An 18,777-nucleotide genomic window follows, 5' to 3' on the forward strand; every position below is an offset into this window, starting at 1 on the left:
TTGATGGGAACATGAAAATGAAAAGGCTGTAAAGAATGTAACATTATAACATTATACATGTTTGGCATTATACTAGCCAGTGATCAGCAGCACATTTCATGTGTTTTATAGTTCTATAATGCATGATACTATTAAAATGTGTATCGTTGTTGAGTTGCTAAGTATTATAACTTAACTTTTAAAATTATGAATACATTATGAATACCCTTATTCATAGAGGCTTTATAGAAATTTTCACCAACATTTTTTCATCCCGCTCTAGCACAGAATGTGTGTGTGCATGTGAAGAGGAGAGGACAGGGAGGGGTGCATTGAAAGAGAGGTGACAAACCAGTGTCCAATTAGCTTTGTGCATGAGAGCACATCCTGTGTTTGTTACAGCTGCCTGGAGAGAATGAGTCGGAGTCCTTTATTTCCAGATTTCCTCTCTCAGAGGTTCAAAATACAGTCATTTACAAGTGGAATACATTCCATTGCATCTTTTCACCAAAAAATGCAGTTTTCTCGTATTTATGTGAACTGTTTCCTTGGTTATAAAGCAGTATTATTAGACTGTCAACTTTTTAGTCTGGACTTTAACTCTATTCCTGTGACACTTGAGATGGTTGACAATAGATTGACAACATGTCCTTCTTGAACACAGTAAGCAGCATCGGCCTCATGAATATTCAATCTGCCTGTTGAATTATGCATGATTACATTAAATCATGTACTTACACACCTATAGGTCGGCTGTGTATATTGCATGAATAGCAGGACTGACATTCTGACATGACTGAGTCTTTTAATATTGTAGGTGTGATGTGGCAAGCTGTTGAGAAATCAATAGATGGAATTATAGGTGTAATAATGACAGACTACATCTAGGAACTCAAAGATAGTAATTCACTACTACAGTGGGATCACAGACGGGGCGAAAGAGATTTGATCAGTTGTTCTGGGGATGATATGTGATTTCACACATGCAGGAATATAACAACATAATTCTATATGTTAAACCTTGTAGAAAGATGGGTTTGATTCATGCAGTGGTGACCTAACCACTGTTATTGTGAACTCATCCTCAGACGTCACGCCCACGGACCGTTGGCTGAACGTCTGATGTATATGGCACACAAAATGGGAAACACTTTGGGAGTTTCAAAGTCATCATCTGATTGAATTCCTACAGGATTTCTAGGAGACGTGTTTGTCGCATTCTTTTAACGGTCCGCCTGAAAACAAAGCTGTTGTGATGCCAAACCCCCTCATGGAAAAAAAGCCATTGTGTTTACAACTGAGACAATGAGTGCCTGTCAAGATTAACTAAACCCTGGATTTTCAAAAGTATGTGAAGTTTGCAGCTTCATTGTTGCAATAAACTTGCAAAATGAATAATTTATTAGATGCACACCACTCTGTTATCGTAGGTGACATCAACTTTACATTTTCACACCCCTAAACATGATGCAGAACAAAACGAGCTGTGATTGGTTGCTTTACATGTCGGTCAAGACGTCCCTTTGGCCAATGAAAGCTGCGATGGAGTCCAGATCTTATGTCATCAGTCTGATGGTCTGGCTACGTGAGACTAATGTGAACTGGGCATTACTTTACATTTTTTCATTAAGTCCATGCTTTTATAAAGTGATTTATAAATGAAGAAAAATAAAATCAAATAATTATAGTTGTAATGATGTATGATTAGGCAAATTAAGGTATTCATGGTGCAATTAGGATTCAGATGACTACATCTTTGCATACCTTTAAATATAATGCAGTATTCTACAGACGTTTTTGCATATTTAAATCCTTTCATATCAGAAAGATCTGGGTGTCCCTCTAAGGTTTATAAGGGAAAAAAATGTTTATTACATGCTTAATTTCCTAACAATATTGAGATTCTATGGATCAGATATTCATCTGGTATTGTAAGTGGATTATAAAATCATCACTCTAAAAAGTAATGTGTTTGGCTCAACAAAAAAATTAACGCAACAGTTTGCGTCAATTTTTAATTTTTTTTTTTGAGTTATGACAACTTTGGATGAATACTATGTTCAACCATCAAACTACATTGGAGTTAGATGGAACTTAATTTGTAACATAAACACAAATTTTTAAGTTGATTACTCAAAAAAAGAAAAAAAGAAAAGAAAAATTAAGTCGCTCCAACTGCTTGAGTCTAACTTATATACAAAATTCTTTGCCAAAATGTACTTATTGTATTGCTACTTGATGTGGGATGCTGGTGAGGTTAGGACAGGTTTAGTGGTATGGATAGGTTTAAGGGTGGTTTAAGGGGTAAAGGCAATGGTCAACAGTGTAATTATAGATGTAAATTCAAAAAACCAATTACAGATGTAGTTATATATGTTATTACATGCAGGTATTTTTAAATGTAAGTACAACTGTAAAAACATGTACACAATAAGTGCATTGTATTAAATGTTCGATTTAAATGTTAAGTACAGTAGTTAAAGACACTTAGGGCCAGATTTACTAAACGGGGCAAATTAGCGTGAGAGCACAATTCCACAAAAGCGCCGATGGGAGTGGCAAGTTTTGCTCGTGATCTAGTGCTGATGGTCAAATTAAACGAGCACAGACGCAGTCAAATCATTTACATAATGGTCAGACGCAATCTACCAAGAGCAGTGCAAATTAGCGTTGGCTCGCAAATAAGCAGAGCTGATGCTCATTAGGTGCGGGTCGACACAGGTGCAACTTGTTACGTGTAATATACGGATAACGCCTTCCTCTGGCATTCCAAAGAAATAAATACAAGTGGAAAATATTTTCTCCCTTCTACCATTCACTCTCTGTTCTCTGCTGTGTCTCCTTCTAGCAGCAACAATTGCAGCCATGTTGCAAAATGTGTTAAGACATGCTTTTTTGGGTGTTAAATAATGGCACAAATACCAGTAAATTGACTAGCGTAAACATTAGTAAATCGCAATGTGTGATTCATTTAAATACTCTACTCCCATAAATTTTGCGTCTGAAGGGAAACTCCTAGAAATGCATATGCAATAAGGTCAGCCGCAAAACAACTCAGTCCACGCCTTCTCAGCACTTATTTTGCACTGCGTGTCTTTAGTAAATCCTGACAGTAGTTTTTTTAACACCAAAAGAGGGTTTGCGCTGGCGCAAGTAAATCTGGCCCTTAACTCCCTGAGGCGCGTTTTGCAGGATTTTTTTCACATTGCAGCAAAACAGACTTAAAATACTCCGTCATTTTTTGTCATAGAGACATAAGTAATATATCAATTGAAACTATAGAATGTCTTCTTTTATTTGTGTACACTCAGAGTAAAAACACAATGTTGTGCTTTTTGTAAAATAAAGAAAACTAACATGATGCGTGATTTCTCCTCTCCCTCTGAACGAAGTCCAATCTGATAGTTCTCAGAAAATGAACTGTAACTTTTGAATACTAATGACAAAAAAAATGACACTTACGTCTAAAGAAACATTGAAATGTCAGGTTTTAAATCATGCAAGTCAAATCGAAAACAAACATTCTGTGTTTATGTAATCTGTATGAAAAGAGAGCCATGTCAGAAGTCTGTGATTCAGCTCATTATCCGCTAATGCGGCCACGCCCACGGAGCCAGCGCTATTCAGACGCAAATTCAGAGGCAATACATGCATTCATCGTCTCAATCGTGTATTTATTGTCTTGAAAAGTGTTTATTTGGATGTTAAAGCAATGGTTAGCGATCTCTAGAAGACATGCCGTTAGTTCCTAGTTCCTTTTCTTCTTTATAATAATTTGTGGCCTAAAGGTGTACAGAGAGCGCCCTCCGGCTGCAAGTATGAATTAAAAACACCATTCCTGAAATGTCCTCTTCTTCTTTAGAATAATTTGTGGACTAAATGTGCACAGAGAGCGCCCTCCGGCTGCAAGTATGAATTAAAAACACAGTATCCAGCACTCATAGTGATGACAATAAATATTACTTCTCAATATAGAAAATTGACATAAATATATAAGAATCCATCAATATTTCTCCAAATGTGCATGCTTTTAAGCTAAAAGCCTATATGAAATGCCATAGAGGTAACATAATTGTTCAGACACTTTGCATCACAGAAATACATTATATTTTAAAGAATATAATAGAATACCATTATTTTAAATTGTAATAATATTTCACAGTATTGCTGTTTATGATGAGCTGAGACATTATTACAGAGGGTTTTTTTCACAGCCTACCTCACTGAAAGGCCTCATTAATATGCAAGTCATTTCAGGTCATTATTATGTGATTCTTTTGTCTTCTCAGGTGTAAATGGCCCATTATTTATGCAGATTCACGCCTCCACCCATACAGTGTTTCTTGATAAAAAGTGTCTTACAAAAACTAAATCAATATATTGTTTTATATGAAGGAGTAGGCAGCATAATTTTTACATAATTCTGAAGCAAAAACTCTAGTCTACAACCTCCAATACCCAGAAGTCTTGTGAACACAGATTTAATATACTTTTTTTGGCCTTATTTCAGTGACTTAAGTTTTTTGTTTTTTCAATAACCACGCATAAACATTATTCCTTCAAAAATACAAACATGTACATACATGTTCCTCACATATTATTGTAGCCTAGTTTGTGCTGAATACAGTGTAATGACACTTTTGTCATTTAGTAAATCCTGAACAGTAGTTTTTTTTAAGCACCAAATGTCAGGGCATGTCAAACTCTCGCAAGCCCCAAATCAGCCTCAGACTCCAGAGGGTTAATATAAAGTGGGACCGAAATATTTTCACTTAATTATAGTAGATATTTTGCCAGTGATCATTTTTGAAGGGCTCCTTAAAAGTGTAAAATATACCTTTCAGTTATGTCAGGGCCCTAATTTTGTCTTTTAATATTAATATTTTTAGGGGCCTTTTAATTGTAAGAGGTTTTTTTTTTAAAGTATAGTCACTATTATGAGTGAGTGTGTACAGTACCAAATGCACAAACCAAGATAAGATCATTAGTAAAAGATAAGACGAAAACCATTAAAGCTAAGAAATTATCAAGATTAAAGCCCAGAAGATTTGAAGAAGATCCATTAAAACCCATGAGGGGTTTGGAAATATGTAATTAGAAATTAAGTTGAGGCATCTTTATGCAAGTAAATGAGAACAGGAATAAATGTGAGTAATAATTTGGGTTCCAGGGAATGAACAGTCTGAAATTAACAGATCACTTGCAGAAATGAGGTTTAAGTGACTTCATTTTTATATATAAACATATCTTAGAACCATAAAACATATATGCATATATACACAACTTATTCAAATAAATTAAAATTACAATAAAGACTACTGTTAAAATAGATTGAACAGAAAGCCATGGCAATTTTAAAATATTTTTCTTCTATACTATTTTGCTTGTTTTATTAAGCAAATCAAATTGTCAACAGTTTGTCTTTTTGACTGGAAACCTATGACTATACAAGTCTTAAGAGCAAATACATCAATATTGAGACATATATCGAATAGCATTGAATGACTTTTTTAGCTACTTGGCCGTCTCTAATTATGAAAACTATTTTTGGATTACCTATGCAATATGAAATAGATTGAACTAATTTGGGTAACACTTTAGTAAAGGGAACATGTATTCACTATTAACTATGACTTTTCCCTCAAGTAAACTCCTGTTGTCAGCCAGGCTTCATGTAGTATGAGTGTAAGGGGAGGTTAGACTAGTTCCAGGAAATGACTGTTGTACTAGAGTGAAAACTAAATACTACAGGCTTTCTCCGTTACTGAAGGAGTGGTGGAATGGAAATGAGTCAAGAAGCCAAACACTCAGCGGTAGTCCTGAGCTGGGAAAATAAACAGCAGTAATGCAGCCTCTTACATATAGATAAGCATTACAGAAATCTGTGACCTGAATGTAACCAGTGCTGCAGTGTGAGAATGTGACAGATTCTTGTTGAACATCAAGGCATGTCCTTCAGGTAAATTTTCAAAAGTTAGTCATATATACAGTCCATATATACACCTCCTCTCTATAAAACATGTTTTGGAATTTTAATCAAGTATAGCTTAATGGTCTCTTAGGGCTCAAACTCAGAAATATGTGTGTATTTCTTTGGTGTGTCCTTTCAAATTAAATGTCACTAAGTCTCAGCAGGATGTCGACCCAGAGCTAGTAATGAGCTTGACCCTTCTGCTCAGAAACACACCAGTAGGATGTGTTTCCATAGAGATATACATTACAGAGCTTCTCATGGTATTAATTATAGTAAAGAGGTCTATAATGCCTAGAGAGCTATCCTGTTAGCATACACATTCATCTCAGTGGTTGTATGGCTGGCGCAGCACTCTCTCAGAATGTACGCAATCTGATCCTCTTTGCTCATGGACGGCCTCATCAACAACAAAATAATCTAAAAGTAAAATGAGTGGTATATAGAGCATAGAGTAGATCAGTAGATAGAGTTTCATAGCAAAACTCCTTTAGCTGCTTTGGATTTTTCTCACATCACTCTCTCATTAGAACCCAGATCACAATACTCTGTTCCGAACACTAGTCATTTGCCTTTCCCATTGTGAAAAATAAGTACACTTTAGCACAGTAAAACTTTTTTTAAAAAAAAAAGTACTTAGTAGGAAAAGAAAATACTTTACAAGAATATACTCAAATGCAAACTGAATGTATTGTTAATTGCAATGAAATGAAATGAAACTCTCTATGTACGATTCAAGTAGCCTACATCTTTATATGTAATTTGACATTACAAATGCACTACTTTGGCCATCCATGTATGCCGATGGTCCGTGCACTGTCCGTGTGACATAATTTTCGTTATCAGGAGGGTCCGCGTGCAGCCCAATTTTTGTTTGCAGACGGTGCATGTACAGCAGTAGCGCATGTGTGATGGCCGTTTGTTTCATAGTATTATAGGCCTATTATCTAAGTAAAAAAAATCTACCCTTGAGATTTGAATTTACACTAGCAAATAAGCACACTTTGTCACAAGGGTTTACTGTCCACATCATTGAATATAGCAGAATAAGATAACATAGCTTAAGACATCGGTTAAATATTCGCATGTTTGCTCAGCTCAGGGGTTTTCAAACTTTTTGATATGGACCAGTGTTGGGGGTAACGCATTACAAGTAACCTGAATTACGTAATCAGATTACATTTTTCAAGTAACTAGTAAAATAACGCATTACTTTTTCGATTTACAACAAAATATCTAAGATACTTTTTCAAATAAGTAATGCAAGTTACTTTTTTTTTACATTTATTGACTGACAGCTCTCCTGCCCCGTGTTGAGAGAAATAAAGTGCAGAGGTATTGTGTTCGCTGATGGATATTGTAGTTCTAGACTAATTGTGAACATGCATATACTCATATCACTTGCACAAAAACATTCAGTATTCCTCAAAATGAATAAAAATCTCAGAATTTTACGCAAACCTGTAATAATTAAATATATTAAATTACATAAATATACTTTATGTATTTAATCTCACTTTATTAACCAATGACTTTGCTGCTGACCTTCAATGGTCCAATTAAACCACTAATAAGCAAAAATTACTTTTAGATTTGATTTAGAAATAAGAGTGTTCAACTTCCTTCTCCTGTATCCTATTCTTCTGTATTCCAGAATGGCAGCACATCTGAAAGGTTTGTTTGAGCTGCGCCCTCTACTGTACAGGTGTAAATATGCATTTCCATCTGCCTGAGGCTTATTCATTTCACTTTTGGTGTGAAAGGGCCTTAACATTTGCCAAAAAGCTTTTTTGTTGTTATTAAAAAATAAAAAAACAAGCAAGCCCAGTCCAGGTGAGAAAAAGTAACGCAAAAGTAATGTTACGCATTACTTTCCATAAAAAGTAACTAAGTAGCTCAATTAGTTACTTTTTTGCGCAATTAGTTACTTTTACACTGCTAAGGACCCAAATATTGTGGAGGGCAGGACGAGGCCGATCCACTCCCTCATGGATGGCCGCTGCCCCTCCACAGCCCAGGTGGCCGGCAGCGAGCTTGTGCGTCTCCCTGGCAACTCACTCCAGCCCACCGTCTCACGTGTCCATGACGGCAGACTCTTCTCAGCCAAGCTCAATGGTACCGCGGTACTCCCCACAGCGGCAAGGGTTCTTTCCCCCCGGGTTTCGGCACCATTGTAACGAGGTTTGTAGATCAGGGAAGGAGGAGGCGGGAACTGGCAAATGTTTCAACTATACTTTAATAAACAAACAAACCTCGTCCTGCCCGCCACGTGTATAAAGACTCATTTATACAATTTAAATAATATATTACGATATCAAACAGTGGGGGTTTAAATGTGCAGTAATGTCATGACAGTAATGTCACAATGCAAAACTTATTAATGGCGGTAAACTAGACTTCATCTTTTCCCCCAAAATCTTACTTTCATTATTATTTCCTCTTCCTCTTCCTTTTTTAGGGTGAAATATGACCCAGTCATTGCACTATTGCACTGTGGATATCTCATAGTCTCTTTGCGGTTTCCTCCAGCACTGACCGATCTCACAAAACAATAACTTCTCTTTCACACAGCATTTCATGTTTCACTCTGTTTGGTTTGAACATGTCTGAAAAGTGTAGAAAAGAAAATAGAGTTGAGAACACAGGGGAAACATGAATGAGTTCCGTGTGAGCGGTGCAGATCGACCATGTGGGTCTCATGGCTCTCTCTAGAAATGTTTTTTTATTAAAATAAACTCTGAGTATGATGAAATTCAGCTTTGATGGTTCTCCACTGCATTGATCTTCTCTCATGGTTATACCAGTGCTTCTTAAGTACGAAAATAAACATGTCTTTTTTTAGCATCTTAAGTGTGTACAAACAAGGACTTCAATGGCTACATAATTATGACTATTCAAGCTATCTATAAACATTATTTTAGCAAAATGACTCATAGAAAACTATAAATCATCTGCTGTCTCTCTGATCTGCCCTGGAACATGATGTTAGAAGCTTTTAATGAGGCTTCATTAAATAATGAGTTGCTCAGAGAAAAGACTTTGTCTTTGATCAATGGGAAAGACATCTATTTCCCATTGGATATTTCTCTCATTTTAACAGTGTATTGGGGAGTTCTTCTGAAATGATAAATATATTATCTCAATATTATGTTTATTCATGCATTTTTTTGGTTGCTACAATTTCTTGTCTCCAGAAGTGCTTGTCATTTGTGTGCACACTCTTAAAGTCAGAATGAAACGGAAGTTGCGATAGTCTTTTCTTCCCTATTGTGATCATGATGTGCAATGATAAATCATTTATAATAAATATTGCAATATTCTATAAAAAAAAATTGTCGATTTGAATTTTATGGTGACTTTAAACCGAGTGTCCCCTCATGCTGTGATTCAAAGCTTAATCTTGATTTATGTACAAAAAGGCAGCTTTTGCAGCTGAGACTTCATCAGCCTGAACCTTAGACACTAATGAGGGTCAGTCACTGGCACAGACATCTAGTAAACCATTGAAAACAGTTCTGAAATGACCTGAACCATTTTGTCTTCTTGTCCTCAGCAATGCAGAGTCTTCTGGACACCTTGAGTGACAGCACCAGTTCCACCACAGCCAATGACCTGGACCTCATCTTCCTGAAAGGAATCATGGAGAGTCCAGTGGTGAGCCACCAACTTCTTAACTTGATGTCCATGTGTCCACATAATTAAGAGTTGGGTCTCTGTCAATAGATAGTTATCATATTTGATCCATTTATCAAAATTGAACCCTATACCAGTTTTAGTTGATGATAAATGAAATGCTCTAGCATACTGCCTATACAGGCTTTTTTTACTGTGCTGCTTGACCACAGGCTGGAAGTGTGTTGCTTTATTTTCACATTTGCATAATTTCTATGTTTTTGTGGACACATGATTACAGCATATCGAGCATATTGAGATTTTAATTCTTGTAAGTGAAGAAGTAAGAAGTTTTGTAATTTTACTATTGTAAATGTGTAAATGTGGTCAGTCCAAAAGAATCACACCTTCACAGGTCATCATCTACCCACCCTCATGTTCGACACATTTTCCTCCATATTAAATAACGTTTAATGTTTTGTGTGTGCAGTCTCGAGAGCACTATGAAGAGGCGAAGCTGGAGGCGGTGAGGGACAATAATGTGGAGTTAGTGCAGGACATCCTGAGAGACCTCACCACCCTCACATCTCACAGTCAGGCGGCACATGAGCTCGTCAGCATCCTCAAAGAGCCTCACTTTCAGGTACACTCAGAAATGTTGGAGATTCAGTCTAGAGCAATGTCTTGAATTGTGTTTCATTTAGATTTTTAAAGTGGTTTCCCTCAATACCTGTTTTTTGTCTACAGTCTTTACTTGAAACACATGACTCTGTAGCTTCCAAAACCTACGAGACTCCACCTCCTAGCCCCTGTGCGTTTATGGACCCTGCGTTCATCAACCAGCCGGTGCCCCCTGATGCTGTCAGGATGGTGGGCATCCGCAAAGTGTCTGGAGAGCACCTGGTAAGACAGGACAATCTGCAGTAACCTGACAAACCGTTTTGCTGTTATTTGTTGTTATGCTTCTTTTGGAGCTGTAGGTAATGTGAGCGCTATGCAAATAAATCTGAAATTGAATATTCAAATAAGTGAGACATGATTTTGCTTTCATAACACTGAAATGGAGCATTGTAATGTGAGCTGCTCATTAAAGATGAAATGTGCCATTTCTTTGTCACAAAAACAAATAGCAAAAACAATGACTGTTTCTAAATAGAGTCCTTTTCTAGATTTCCAGATTTGCAACATGGACTGTAGCACTTTTAGACTTCTGTAGCAGTACGTGAACCAGGGTTATTATCATTAAAGTAAAACTAAAACTAATAAAAAAAAATTTGTGTTAATTGAAATCCAACTATAAATATTAGCTAAAATGTGAAATGTTGCATAAATGAAAATTCTGTCATTAATTACTCACCCTCATGTCATTTCACACTCATAAGAACTGTATTTAAAACAGTTCATGACTACAGTGGTTCAACCTTAAAGGGATAGTTCACCCAAAAATGAAAATTTGATGTTTATCTGCTTACCCCCAGGGCATCCAAGATTTAGGTGATTTTGTTTCTTCAGTAGAACACAAATGATGATTTTTAACAACCAACCGTTGCAGTCTGTCAGTCGTATAATGCATGGCAATGGTAACAAAATATATGAGAGTGAAAAAAACATGCACAGACAAATCCAAATTAAACTGTGCGGCTCGTGACGACACATTGATGTCCTAAGACACGAAACGATCGGTTTGTGCGAGAAACCGAACAGTATTTATATTATTTTTCACCTCTAATACACCACTATGTCCAAATGCCTTGAGTGCGAGCACAGCATCTGGTGCGTGAGGTGTGTACGCGCTCTGGCGTAGTTTAAACATGGTGCCTTTAGTACAACAGTTGTTATACAAATGGAAGTAAACCACTAAAAAACATGGTTTTATTACATGAAAACTTAATTTTATTTTGCTCAAGGCGCTCAAGGCTGTTGGACATAGTGGTGTATTAGAGGAAAAAAATGATATAAATACTGTTTGGTTTCTTGTACAAACCGATCGTTTCGTGTCTTAGGACATCCATGTGTCGTCACGAGCTGCAGTGTTTAAGTTGGATTTGTCTGTGCATGTTTTTTGACTCTTATAGATTGTGTTCCCATTGATATGCATTATACGACTAACTGACTGACTGCAACGGTTGGAGTTAAAAATCATGTGTTCTACTGAAGAAACAAAGTCACCTACATCTTGGATGCCCTGGGGGTAAGCAGATAAACATAAAATTTTCATTTTTGGGTGAACTATCCCTTTAATGTTATAAAGCGACGAGAATACTTTTTGTGCAACAAAAACCCCCCCAAAATAACAACTTTATGACAATATCTAGTGATGGGCGATTTCAAAACACTGCTTCATGAAGCTTCTAAAGCTTTACAAATCTTCTTTTCGAATCAGTGGTTCGGAGCACCAAAGTCACGTGATTCAGTAAACAAGGCTTCGTTACTTCACCACTGGGGGGCGTGACATTGGCAGTTTGATACATGCTCCGAACCACTGATTCGAAACAAAAGATTCGTAAAGCTTCGATGCTTCCTGAAGCAGCATGTTTTGAAATCGCCCATCACTAGATATTGTCATAAAGTCATTATTTAGTTTTTTTGGAGCACAAAAAGTGTTCTTGTCACTTAATAACATTAAAGTTGAACCACTGTAGTCACATGAACTGTTTTAAATACGTCTTTAGTAGCTTTCTGGGCACTGAAAGTGTTAATTGTCTTGCTGGCAATGCAGGCCTCACTGAGCCATCAGATTTTATGAAAAATATCTTAATTTGTGTTTCGAAGATGAGTGAAGGTCTTACGGCTTTGGAACGACATGAGGGTGAGTAATTAATGACAGAATTTTCATTTTGGGGTGAAGCTAACCCTTTAAATTACTAACTTGAAATAAAAAAAAAAAATAAAACTGAACTAAAACTGAAACTGAAATAAAAAATTACAGGTAAATAGTACTATTTAAAAAGAATAAAAACTAATAAAAATAACAATCACATAAAATTACTAAAATTATAAAGAAACAAATATAAAAATAAAAGCTAATTCAAAATATTAATAAAAACTATAATAGTGTATATTATAGGTGATAATTTGTAATGTAAATGTATATATAACTAAAAAAATTACATACATTATGGATTTTTATTAAATTATATTATATTAATTATATTATAATAATGTTATTTAAGAAGCACTTAATTTGTGCAAGTAGTGTTTCACTGTTGTTTGAATCAAATCCTGTTTACTCTGCTAGGGTGTGACGTTTCGGGTGGAGGGTGGAGAGCTGGTCATTGCTCGGATCCTGCACGGGGGCATGATTGATCAGCAGGGCCTGCTGCATGTGGGTGACATCATCAAAGAGGTGAACGGAAAAGAGGTCGGAAGTGACCCGAAGGTTCTCCAGAACATGCTGAAGGAGTCCAGTGGAAGCGTGGTCCTCAAAATCCTCCCCAGTTACCAAGAACCACACACACCTCGACAGGTGGGCAACATTCAGATGTATATTTAGCGAAATTATTGTTCTTTTTTGAGTAGTAATTATAAATGTATGTAGACTCTCCCCTCAATGAAATCAAATTACACAAGGTCACAGAGACACATTTGAGACATGTTACAGATGCAATCCGGTACTGAGAGTGCTCGGACACACTCTCTCCTACGGCCAATTTGGCATATCCAATCAACCTAACTGAGGCACTGAGCCACCGTGCCGCCCGTAGATAGGTTACTCTACTGCCAGGTGTCAGAGCCGTCGCCAGAACATTTAGAATGGGGGTGGGGTGGGGCATTTCATCTGAGAAACAGATTTTCAGCAAAACAATAACATCCCGTATTTATTATTAATGAAATAGACCAAGTTCTATATTAACATCAAAACACATGATACTCCATCCTAATTAGGCCAAACTACACCTAAAACTAAACCATTTTGCATTATGCCTATATATTTTGCAAACGCAAGGCACAAAAGCTTTTCAATTAATTCCTCAAACAACACAATAATAAAAACGATACATACCAAATAAGCAATAAAAATACGTAGCCTACATCTGTAGCATATTGATGTGTAACAAAGACATTGAGTGTACTCACCAGATTACGTATGCAGGATTTGGCAGAAAGCCACTCCCTTTATAAATCTCACTCATCTTAGTTCATCGTGATCTCAAGAAATTCTGTAGCAATAAATTAAACTGACTGCACAATGAATCTCTTATTTACATTATTATTTTTTATAATGAGGGGAGATTTGCCAGCGTGCAGAACTCAGAATCCACTCACTTCAAGTTTTTGTTCAGTGCTAACTTTGATTGGCCATTGTGTTCAAGAAATCAACAGATTTTTTTGTGTTTGGCCACATTGCTCAACGCTTCAAAAATATGTTATAAACCCTTGTCGTTCTTCAGAGCACAAACACAGATACGCACTGGATCATTTGCTGTGAGTTAAATGCTGCTGAAGACATTTCGTTATGGAATATGTGAATGGCCAAATCCACAGAAACTAAAGTTTTTGCTCTCAATCATAAATTTGCTGAATGATGTGTCTTGCCTGTCTGCTAGTAACTGACTTTACCACTGCTTTTCAAGGGCGGGTAATCTATGTCCATCAAACAAATTATTCATTTTCTCACTGATGTACCTAATGATTTTGGAAAAAAATACTTCCAAATCCATAGTTTATCACTCCGCAAAAGCTTGTTTCAGGTTATGTTGAAACTGTAAATATAATGGTATCTACCCGAATCTACCCAAGTTTCAAGAAGTCGGACAGTCAACTTGTTTTTCTTAATATAAAGTTAACTTTGGCTTCTCAGCGCAGTGATTTGATTGGCTATTTGGGCAGTCAGTCATTTATCTGATGTAAGGTCAATTGGATCACCTGGCTGGATGTTAAAGGTCCCGTTTTTCGTGGTTTTTTGAAGCTTTGATTGTGTTTATAGTGTGCAATATAACATGTGTTCATGTTTCGCATGTAAAAAAACACAGTATTTTTCACATAATTTACTTATCTGTATACCGCTGTTTCCACGGTCATAAAAACGGGCTGATGACTTCCTTGTTCTATGAAGTCCCTCCTTCAGAAATACGTAACGAGTTCTGATTGTGCCAGCGGTTCCTGTGTTGTGATTCGACAGCTCTGAGCGCACCGTGCCTGGAAAAGTCACGCCTCTTACCATAACGTGGAGATGCACGCGCTCAGTGTTATTGTAAACATGTCTTTAATTTTACCCCATCAATTTGAGCCGGAATCAGACCCGGTGATTGGACTGCGGGATGAAAATAACAGCGTTTCGACGACATGGCGACAAACACACTCTACAAACGCAACTCTTGTGTATTCCTGTGGGCGGAGGTTAGTCAAAAAACTGTTTTAGTGACGTCATTAAAGAAGGAAGTAGAGGGATGTAGTCCAAACTGGCCGTTCGATGTAGGCGACTTCTGTTAAATAAAATATCTCGCTTGGCATTGAACTTTGAGCTTTCAAATTTTACATATTTTATTTATACTCTAACAACAACATTACACACTAACTAAAGTTTGAAACATGGGATCACGAAGAACGGGACCTTTAAAGGCACAATATATACAATTTTTGCATTAAAATATCCTAAAACCACTAGCACAGTGTGTTATGTATTTTGTTCACTTGTGTACTTACATTATCCCAAATGTTCCCAACAATGTTTAAATTTAGAGAAATTCACAATTTTAACCAGTGCAATGTCCCTCCTCATTGCGTCGCCTGTCAATGGTATGATGTCCCATTATCTTTGGTTTCTGCGTTTACTGCCATAGAATCCATGGCAACACAGTGAGTCTCATGAAAAAATGTGGAAGTAGTAGTTAAAGCATCTAGCAAGCCACTCTGGTGTTGTTTCACACATTCATCATGGACAACATGGACATCGTTATCATTTGCAGCAGGTTTTGTTGCCAAAGATAACTCCTAGACACGTAAATGTACGGGTGAATCCAATGACCCAAGAAGAGTTTTGGACAAGAGGAGAAATAAAACAAGGATCAATAGCGGTGTGGAATTTCCAAACACTGTCTATGATTATAATTAAGTCTATAATTAAAGGGATAGTTCACCCAAAAATGAAAATTCGGTCATCATTTACTCATTCTTATAAGAATGAAATAAAATCATGTGATCAAACTTAAAGGGTTAGTTCACCCAAAAATTAAGATTCTGTCATTACTCACTCACCCTTATGTCGTTCCACACCTGTAAGACGTTCGTTCATCTTCGGAACACAAATTAATATATTTTTGATAAAATCCGATGGCTCAGTGAGGTCAGCATCACCATCAAGTTAATTAACACTTTCAGTGCCCAGAAAGGAACTAAAAACATATTTAAAACAGTTAATGTGAGTACAGTGGTTCAACCTTAATATTATAAAGCGACAAGAATACTTTTTATGCATCAAAAAAAAAAAAAGATATCTAGTGATGGGCGATTTCAAAACACTGCTTTGAATCTTTTGTCACATGATTTCAGCAGTTTGGCAGTTTGACACACGATCCGAACCACTGATTCGAAACAAAAGATTCTAAGCAGTGTTTTGAAATCGCCCATCACTAGATATTGTTGAAAAGAGTATTGCACAAAAAGTATTCTCGTCACTTTATAATATTATGGTAGAACCACTGTACTCACATGAACTGTTTTAAATATGTTTTTAGTTCCTTTCTGGGCACTGGGCAAAATGACATACTGTGCCTTTAATACCAGATGTGACGGAACCAAAATGCTCTGGTACTCACATGCTGACACAAACATGCAAACACACATGTAACTAACGTCTACTATAATAACCTTGGATCAAAATGCCTCTAAATTGACATATTTGAGTTCAAACTTTGGTTAGCCCTGCCAGGTTTGGGCACCTGTCTCTACTCCAGAGCATGCTGGGATATTAGTGCATTACGCCAAAGCCCTCCCTGTTTTTGACACTGTGCCACCCCACCGATTAAGATGAAACACTGACAATCTTCAAGTCTGCCCTTCGCTATCAGCAGTTCTTAACGGCTTTCTGCATGTCAGAGATCTTCATCTTTGCTGCTTATTAAATGAGAATTAAATGAGTGAAGTTCTGTTTGTCTGCCCATATGGTGCCATATTCACAGCGTCCCATCTGTGCCTGTCTTTACTTGATCCCAAAATAAACGAACAGCTTCCTGTGCCTGCTGCTAATATGGAACTGGACATCACAGTGTTATGTTACTAATGTGATTCACACTTAAATGGTGGTAATATTCATGTTTTTGAGAGCTGCTGTAGGTGTTTGTGATGGCAGATGGAATTGTTGGCATGTGTTGTGTTGTTGTGTTGTGCGTCTAGTATGCTTGTTGTTGACTGTCTGAATGATGTAATCCAGGAATATTTTCTGTGACATTGACATTCCAGCACCTGATAGCAACATTCCGCTGGACTGCAGGTGACTACAGTTGCCATGACAACAGGGTTTTGGCTCCTTCGCTAACATTCATCTTAAAGGGATAGTTCAACCAAAAATTAAAATCCTGTCATCGTTTACTGACCCTCATATTATATTGTAAGTGCTTTGAAATGCATCATGAAAATATAAAGGGGTTCACTTTTAAAGACACACTATGTAAATGTTCGCCGCTAGAGGTTGCTAATTTAAAACAAAGGTGTAGCTTGATGACGCCTTGATTTCACGGAATCATGGTAGGTGTTGTCTTCACTTCTATAGCCGGTGGAAAAGAATCGGGATGGGACTCAGGCAGAAATCATATTCATGGATGTGATTATTAACGTTACTGTAGTATGAAGAAGAGCAGGGCTGAGTGCTGTGCGATTGCTAAAGAGAGACGAGCACGACATGTGGCTCGAGAGCAGCGGAACTTTTATTATGCCACAGTCGCCGCTTACGCTTCTTCCGGTCAAGCGTATATGGGGTAACGCAGCACTGTTTATCATATTAGAAACATTTGTGTGTTGAAAGTTGTTATAATGCTACTCTGTGTTTGCTCGGCGGCTGCTGTGAGACACTTGTTGCACACTGCAGTAAGCTAGACCGATATTAGGCATGGTAAAACATAGTTCTTGCGGTAAATCAAGAAAACGAGATTTAAACAATAAGACTTACTATGTTGAGCTATAAAACAATGATTAGTTTTCTGTCGATTAATGTATCCAAACAGTTGTTCCTTTGTCTAATAAAACATATTATATATTAAAGCGTCTTTCTTCTGGGTTTCCATGGTTTCTACAAAATAAAACCTAGGGTAACGCGGGTATAATGTCATTGATAGGCAACGCATGGACACAGTCCGTGTCCTGGTTAAAATTGCTTATTTTTCTGGATTTAAACATTCTTGGAAACATTTGGGATAATGTAAGTACACAAGTCAACAAAATATATAACATTGTTCTAGTGGTTTTTGGATATTTTAATACAAAAATCTTACATAATGTGCCTTTAATGTTTTCGACACTTTGGATTTGTAAGGCTAGTTTTTCTAAGTGTGCTTAATTGTATTGAATGTGCATTTGCACTGCACTTCAAATCTTAAAAGTATTTCATTTTTTTTTTTTTTTTTACAAGGGTTAACATTTAAATTTAAACAAATAATATCTCACACTTAATATTGAACTTTTTCCCTCACACATTTCATATTTCATCTTAAGCTGACACTGACACGCTTGTCAGTATAAATGTAGTCAGTATAAATGATCAACTATTAATAAGTAATAATTAGTATTAAATAGTAATTACTATTATATTGTAGAATTAGTAAAATAATTAGTATTAAAGGGTTAGTTGGGGTTAGTCCAAAAATGAAAATTCTGTAATCATGTACTCACCCTCATGTCGCTTCAATTCTGTAAGACTTTTGTTCATCTTCAGAACTCAAATGAAGATCTTTTTAATGAAATCTGAGCACTTTCTGTCCCTCTTTTGACAGTTTATTGAAACTTTGATGCTTCAAAAAGTTCATAACTATATTGTAAAACTAATCCATATGAATTGAATGGTTTAGTCAAAATTTTATGAAGAGACTCAATCGCTTTATATGATGAACAGATTGAATTTAGGCTTTTATTCACATATAAACATTCATCAATGCACAGAACAAAAAACAGAAGCTCAAGCATGTTTATTCCGTGTACTAACCAGACGCAACGCGATGCTGCGACAAGCCATAAAAGGTATCTTTTCCATGTTAATCGAAGTTTTTGTCCTAACCTGAAAC

At 36.6% G+C, this 18,777-nt stretch overlaps 1 protein-coding gene across 4 annotated transcripts in view; it reads left to right on the forward strand.

Annotated features, from left to right (window-relative positions):
* The window catches only part of mpp2b (MAGUK p55 scaffold protein 2b), a 63,319-nt gene that overhangs the window by 36,129 nt on the left and 8,413 nt on the right, over positions 1 to 18,777 (forward strand). For all 4 annotated transcript variants that reach the window (XM_048170896.1, XM_048170898.1, XM_048170899.1 and 1 more), the window contains 4 exons: positions 9,504 to 9,604; positions 10,053 to 10,205; positions 10,310 to 10,465; positions 12,801 to 13,028. In XM_048170896.1, coding sequence (XP_048026853.1) covers positions 9,504 to 9,604; positions 10,053 to 10,205; positions 10,310 to 10,465; positions 12,801 to 13,028 — 638 coding nt within the window. The remainder of the gene's footprint in view (positions 1 to 9,503; positions 9,605 to 10,052; positions 10,206 to 10,309; positions 10,466 to 12,800; positions 13,029 to 18,777) is intronic.

This window comes from Megalobrama amblycephala, linkage group LG20, assembly GCF_018812025.1.
Source record: "Megalobrama amblycephala isolate DHTTF-2021 linkage group LG20, ASM1881202v1, whole genome shotgun sequence".
Lineage (NCBI taxonomy): Eukaryota > Metazoa > Chordata > Actinopteri > Cypriniformes > Xenocyprididae > Megalobrama > Megalobrama amblycephala.